We start from the raw sequence: 7,173 nt of genomic DNA on the forward strand, positions 1-7,173 counted from the left end.
AAATATTCTCAGACTACTTCACCTCTCTTGAACTTGCTGCTTGCTATGTCAGAGCAGCAGTTCTCAGTGATACATAGTGAGCAATTTATACATGGCTATTGCTCATGTTTTCCAAACTCTTGCAGCCATTAAAAACAAACGGCTAATAAATTTAAAACATAAGTGAAAACAAATTACCCTTTGTTCAAAACAATCTGGAATTCTATTGCCAGTCTAATCTGAATTAAGATCAAATCACCAAACCAGGGCAAAAGAACAGTACCCAGGCTAATTGGAAAGTGCTGGCTAAAGAATAGATGCTATTTTATTTTAAAAAGACTTATTTGAAATAACTACTCGGTTAAAATAGTGCACCCTGAATTTAGGGTGTCTAAAAGCTTTGCTGGTCTTGGGCTACTTGGTATGGAAGAAACTTTACCTATTATGGAAGCTAAAATATCCCAGCTGAAATATTGTGGGATATATATTTTATTCTGCTTTATAAATTAAGTGAGGAAGAGAGTGGTAGCATGAAACTAATTTATACAAAAGAATTTAAAGCAAAAATATGTGCAAGACTACTGATGTCAGAAATACTATTTTCCTTCCTGACGTCCAGAAAGTTAAAATATTTTCATTACTTCTGTTTGCCTGGTTCCTTGATAGTCAGGTGGAAGAGATGATACCCTATCATTTGTCCTCTCTTTCATTTTCCCTTTTTTTTTTTTATTTAAATTTCCAGTTTAACTTTCAGTTGTTACACGAGACACTTTGAAGATGTTTGTCAGTACTGTAGGTTGCTGGGAGTCCAGCTTAGATGCTGACCGTCAGGTTAGAATAGAACACTTCAGATCAATAACAATAATTTATTTATGTTGCAGTGGAAGGTTCGGCGGACACTGGCATTTTCTATACACGAACTTGCTGTCATCCTTGGAGACCAGCTTACAGCTGGAGATTTAGTTCCTGTCTTCAATGGCTTTTTGAAAGACCTGGATGAAGTCAGGATAGGTGTGCTTAAGCACTTGCATGACTTCCTGAAGGTATGTCTGTGTTCCACTCTGGTCAAGTGCAATTACAAGTGATTCATGTCTTTGTATGCACCTGCTTTTGAACATAACACTGGTCTAACTTTTTGTGGGATGTGCAGATGTCTGAATAGTAGAAAGAGATCTCTGTTGCTGATACATTCTTTTCTCAGAAGAGCCTTGTTTGTGCATGTTTATTCAAAATATAGATGGCAGTCGATGATTTTCTTGGTGACTGTAACCTCTCTACAGAACTTGTCAAATTTCTGTGGAAGTTTTTCTGTAATTGCCTCCTTTTTGGAGCTGAAAGACAAAAATCATGAAACTGTCTTTACTGTTATGCCTCTCGTTTCCTGGAGTAAAAGTAGAGGCTAGATTAGATTTTGCTTTCAGTAGTGCCCCTTGTGATTTTACATCCTTAAGCATGATAGGGTTTAGCCCAAGAAGGCAACACCATTGCCAAAGATTTGGGGTTTTTAAATAAAGATCAGTGTTTCATTAGCTGTATTTTAGAGCTCTTGTTCTTTCTGCTGATTGTAGCCTATTGTTCTTTATGTATGTTTATATTTACTGTTACAGCTTCTTCATGTTGACAAAAGACGAGAGTATCTTTATCAACTTCAGGAATTCCTGGTGACTGATAACAGCAGGAACTGGCGTTTCCGTGCTGAGCTGGCTGAGTATGTTGTTTTCTGAATGCTTGCTTTTATTGTTATGGATATTTAAAATTGTGAAAATAATATAATAGAGGTTTTACAGTAATATTCCTTATTTCATTTTTAATTAGTAGGTAACCCTTATCCTACTCATCCCCTTGCCTAGAAATTCCCAGTAGCTGTATATCATCTATAATAGTAATTTCTCAATTATCCAGTGCACTCTGAAGAAGAGCAAGTTTATTGATGTGTTAAATCAATGTACTTAAGTGGCCAAGGATACTTATCAGACTCAGTCAGAGGAGTTGCTGTACGGCTGTACATGTGTTTTATGTGCGAGGTGTCTTTACCAGGTATTCAGATGTAGGTGCGCGCCCAGTGTCGCAGATGGATCGCTGTGCTGCACCTACACTGTAGCTGTTATCAGGATCCCTGATAAATGCAGGCTTGGCCTCTTGCTTCTGCCCTGGCTTTACATTCTTTAAGCTCAGACACTGTTTTGGCAGTATTATGAATAAGAGGCAATTTAATATTTGCAAGTGGCCCAGAGTCAAACTGATGGCACTGAAAAATAGAAGATTTTGCTTCCCAGTAATTTTATTACAGCCACATTGCGTATTTGATAAGTGTTATCATATAAATGATGATATTCAGTTAAGCTACCTTTTTTCTTATTATAATATGCTCTGTTTGGGTTTTTTTCCATCTTGTAGGCAACTGATCTTGCTTCTAGACCTGTACAGTGCCAGAGACATCTATGACTACTTGCGACCTATTGCTTTCAGCCTCTGTGCAGACAAAGTGTCTTCTGTCCGTTGGATTTCCTACAAGCTGGTAAAGCAACCTAAATAAATTTAGGATTTCAAACTTCTGAGCATTGGTGGTCAGAAAAAAAAAATTGAATTTCTTTTTTCCTCATTTCTTCAAGGTTAGTGAAATGGTGAAAAAGCTGTACATGGCTTCAACGTCAACCTTTGTGGTAGACCTCATGAATGAACTCGTTGAAAAGTTCTGTAGATGCCACAAATGGTCTGGTCGGCAAACTTTTGTCTTTATTTGCCAGGTGAAATGTCTTTTTGGTTTTGTTTTGGGAGGTGGTGGTGGTGACCAGGATTATGGGGCCATGGCAACTGGAACTCTCCAGCTGAATACTGAGAGTATTTTAATGAATATTTCAGAACTTTGTTTCCAAGGGAATAGTTTTATGGCTACTTTCTTCTGTGAGATGAGCGTGAATGCATCTTTAGCTTAGCATATTAGCACCAGGTCATCAATTCTGATGTTTAATATAGGACAGAAACATAGCAAAATAATCCCTGAGTTGAGAAACTTCCCTGAACTTTGTTGATTTTTATAAAATTCTGCAGTAGCCCACCATTCTTTTGGGTTACCCTTAAGAAATTAATCAGCAAGAGCTGCCTGTGCCTCCTTAGCTGGCTCATGCTGCTTGGTCAAAACCAAGCAAAATAAGCAGAGGAGTTGAAAGTCTGGGATCCCACAGAAGTGGCCAAATTTGGAGGCTGTAGCAGAGGTGCAGACTGGCAGCCAACATGGCTGCTACCCAAGTGGGACAGTTCTTAGAAGTATTTAAAAAAATGTGAGCTCTGAGCTTCTTTAGAGAAACACGTTTGGGTACAACAGATGTTTATTGAGATGAACCATTCTTGTTTTAATATAGTACCTAGTTAAAACAAAGATTAAATCTTGAGAAGGATTGGAAAGGTCTTCTACTCTTCTTCCCTGTGTTCAAAGGGTACAGTTATTAAACAAATAAAAATAAAAGGGAAGTTCCGGACTTTATTGGGCTTGTAACTAAGCCTGAATTTCCTCAACTCTAACTTGCTTCATTATGTAGAGGTTTGTGCTAGAAAGTATTGTACCATATTTTAAACCTTTGTGGATACTAACTACTGTATCTGTGCTATGAAGTTAATAGGATCTGTTAGCTCTGACTGCGTGTTGGGATTTTATCCTCACTGTGCTGAAATTTAATGAAATTGCTTCTGCCTTCTTGCCAGACTATCAGTGAAGATGACTGCCTGCCCATGGACCAGTTTGCTGTGCATCTGTTGCCACACTTACTACACTTGGCATCTGACAAGGTTCCAAATGTTCGAGTCCTGCTCGCGAAAACATTAAAGCAAACCCTTTTAGAGAAAGGTTAGTGGCAGAGAGAGTTGCAATGGGCTGACTGTGGGGGGATTTTTTTGTCCCTTTACTTTCCTGTAGTCAGCTGGGAAAGAAGAAACAATATCAGGTGTGGGCTGCTCTTGCTTTTACAGTCTCATTGGTGTGGGATGTTACCTTAGCTGAGATAAAACCGTGACCCCTGTTGTGGTGTCAGACCTGCTGTTGTGTAATGCTGAGGAAATAAGAGTTCTTGCTCCTGTGCCAGCCTTTTGGTGTCATTCTCCTTGAAGGAGCTTGTTTGTAGAGGTGTCACCAAAACCCAGAAATGAACAACTAGCAACTGTGAAGTTGCTAAGCCCTTTATTTGGTTAAAAAGAATAAAAATCTGTTGATGTTTTGTGCAAAAAGAATAAGAAGGAAAAATTCTTCCGTACTAATTCACTATCTGGTTTTCATTTTGGAGAGAAGAGGTGGTTGCTTTGTGATTTTTATTTTTTATGGCAGCAGTGGGGAAAAAAGCTTCTCTGGGTTCTCTTCAGGGAACTAAGCATGCAACTCTCAAATTGCAGACTTCGGAAAAGGCTTAGGAAAGCATCCCTGGTGCATAGCAGGTGCCAGAGGAGTCAGCAGTGCTCAGAGCCCAAAGCACTGTAAAGGAAAACAGCATTAGAAATATTATGGTATTTTGTGAAACAGCAGAGTGTCCACACTTGGAACGCTTCATCCAGTTCTGGTTACTTTCATTCTCAAAATCATACACTGGCTCCAGGACTGCTGTAGAAAAATGCAGAATGCTCAGAATACTGGACAGTGCAAAGGATGCCAACACAGTGAGCACTGGGGCTGTTGGGAGCTGTCCTGTGCACGCTGGAGGCTCTGAATAAGCATAAGGAGATGGTTGAGATGGATCAGCTGATGTGCAGTGATTTATCCTCTGTTAACTTATGCCAAGGATCTCACTGTTCTTCCTGCTGTCCTGGGGTATTGGTATTTTTGTATAGTCCCTGCCTCAGAGATGTTCTGTGTATGATTAGGGATGTTGGATAGACTTTGAAAGGCAGATTTAAAAATTAAGTTCAGGAGCTTTTAAACCTCACACCTAAACTGCTCTTCTTGTGAGCTATTTGTTGTTACGCTGCTTTTTGTGCACCTTGTGCTCTGTAGTTCATGAAAACTCAAAAGTTGGAATTTCTTCCACTGTTGTTTCAAATTATCTTAGTTTTATCATTTGATAATCCTCTGGCAAGGCTGGCAGTGAAATGGATTGTCATGGCCACAAGCTTGGTGATATTTTCTCTCTGTCCTAAATACCAGCACACTCCTCCGGAGTCATTTCCAGGTCTTTTTCTTCCTCTTTGACCCTGGAGTCTGTCACGCTTTTGTACTGAAGGACCATAGAAATCCTGTACTCGAACAGCACCAGCAGAGAAACTGTGCTCTGTAATATGGAATGAAATTTTTTAAAAGATGAAGTCATGGGTATGTTCAGACGTGTATTTTGAGCCCACCCAGATATTCCAGTTTGACTGTCAGTGTGCACTGTCCTCTGAGATTTTGTATCTCGTGGTGGTACGCTGAAGTTTGCGTTGAACTATCTGCTGTCTTCTCCTCCCATAAGTCTTGTGCCTTTTCTCTTACAGAATATTTTCTCAACTCTGCCAACTCTCATCAAGAAGCTGTGGAACAGACAATTATGGCCCTTCAGATGGACGAGGACAGTGACGTCAAGTATTTTGCAAGCATCCATCCTGCCAGTACCAAAATTGCAGATGATGCCATGAGCACTGCTTCTTCAACTTATTAATGAGTTCTAAATGTTGCTGTAATTAAAAAAAAAAAAAAAAAAAAAAAAAGTTAAACAAACTATCCTCAAATGCTTCTAAAATGGTTGATTTAGAACAACCTCTTTGGAAGGAGGGATTTCTTGCCAGATTTAAAAGGTGGATATTATCTAAACCAGGGATTTTAAGTCAAGAAAAAGTAAACATACCTATGTCAGCTTGACTTTAGAAAAACACTGCTCAGAGGATTATTTTTGCCACCGAAGCCTTAAATCTTCTGTCTTCCTGAACAAATGAAACTTGAATTGGCAGATCATTTTCATTGTAGAAAGGATGTGATTTCCAGAGACCTGCATTGTTTCTCCTGAGGAGTTAACTTAGCAAGTATTTTCTGTAGCAACTGATAGACGGAATGGCCAGAGAGGCAAATTTGTACCGGGACGTGAGACCTCCAGTATTAGAGCTGAAAGTTTTTGTCATTCAAGGACTTGATTTGTGTGCAACTGGGCACACCCTTAAGTGGGAATAGCTTTGATGTTTGTAAATGGGGAAAAGTAGAAATTTGGATTTCTCTTAAGGGCTCAGTGCTAACACTAAACTAGAATCTGATTTTAATCCTTAAATGCAGCATATTGCTGTACCCATTAGCAGAAAACTTTGCTGAGTACCTGTGTCCTAATTATTTTCATGCTGGTCATGACCTAAAGGAAATTTATTAGCACATGTACTTTAAGTCAGGTATTTTTAACTTGATCATGATCAGCTCTGAAGGTGCAACTTTTTTCTTCATATACTGTACATATCTGTGAGCCTCCTTGGAGTGCTGCAGTCTTTAATCATGTTGTTTAAAAGCTGTTGTGATACAAGTTGTTCTCTACTTGTCCAAATAAAATTTATTAATAAGATTGAAAAAAAAAATCTTGTGACCTTTTTAAGACATTAAAAGAATAAGTTTGAAATTTAAGTGGCCTTTTTCTTTCAGTTCTCTACACTTCGATGGTTGTTTCAGGGGCAAGGGATTTGCTTAATGATTGTGCAGAATTTTGCATTTTGAGATGGAATGCACGACAGCATAGACGTACTTTGACTGTGTAGCTGAGGTTTTGGTAGTTTCTTCGAGGCATCCCTGTTGTGCTTGGCAACCTGTTACTGCAGCATGAAATGGCATCTTGGCCGGAAGCGAGTCTGAATATCCACCTCAGTCCAGGCTTACAGGAAACCGTGAGGTCAAACTGCCTTTAACCTGCCTTCAGTCTGTTGACTACTTTGTTTTCTCTCATTTAAAATCACTGATACAGTATCTCCTGTGTCTTCCAGGGGCAACTTGCTTAAATCCCCTTTCTTCCAGCCTGTGGAACCCAGAGTGTGTGTGAAACTGTTTTTTCCCCGAGGAGGTAGAAATGGCTGTGGCAGCTTGTCTTTGATGTATTGTAGCAGAACACTTTCATTTATCGGTCAGGTACCTGATGCCCTGGCAGTTGAGCCTCAGGCAGGTGTCTCTTTTTTTATTTTTTTTCTCCCTCCTGTTTTCTTGGGAAAATGGATTCTTTTGCAGTTTCTTTTCTTGTAAACAGGAAGTTGCTGTTTACTCCCCAGAGG

At 39.3% G+C, this 7,173-nt stretch overlaps 1 protein-coding gene across 1 annotated transcript in view; it reads left to right on the plus strand.

Annotated features, from left to right (window-relative positions):
• LOC114056677 (serine/threonine-protein phosphatase 4 regulatory subunit 1-like) overlaps window positions 1-5,667 on the plus strand; it is a 12,748-nt gene extending 7,081 nt beyond the window's left edge. The window contains exons 4-9 of the mRNA XM_027882065.1: window positions 861-1,022; window positions 1,587-1,687; window positions 2,377-2,497; window positions 2,592-2,726; window positions 3,682-3,823; window positions 5,434-5,667. Of these exons, the coding sequence (XP_027737866.1) occupies window positions 861-1,022; window positions 1,587-1,687; window positions 2,377-2,497; window positions 2,592-2,726; window positions 3,682-3,823; window positions 5,434-5,597 (825 nt within the window). The 3' untranslated portion in view covers window positions 5,598-5,667. The remainder of the gene's footprint in view (window positions 1-860; window positions 1,023-1,586; window positions 1,688-2,376; window positions 2,498-2,591; window positions 2,727-3,681; window positions 3,824-5,433) is intronic.
• The last annotated feature ends 1,506 nt before the right edge of the window (window positions 5,668-7,173 follow it).

This window comes from Empidonax traillii, unplaced genomic scaffold (genome assembly GCF_003031625.1).
Source record: "Empidonax traillii isolate 1590-97213 ecotype Southwest subspecies unplaced genomic scaffold, ASM303162v1 scaffold100:size1405979, whole genome shotgun sequence".
NCBI classification, from domain to species: Eukaryota; Metazoa; Chordata; class Aves; order Passeriformes; family Tyrannidae; genus Empidonax; species Empidonax traillii.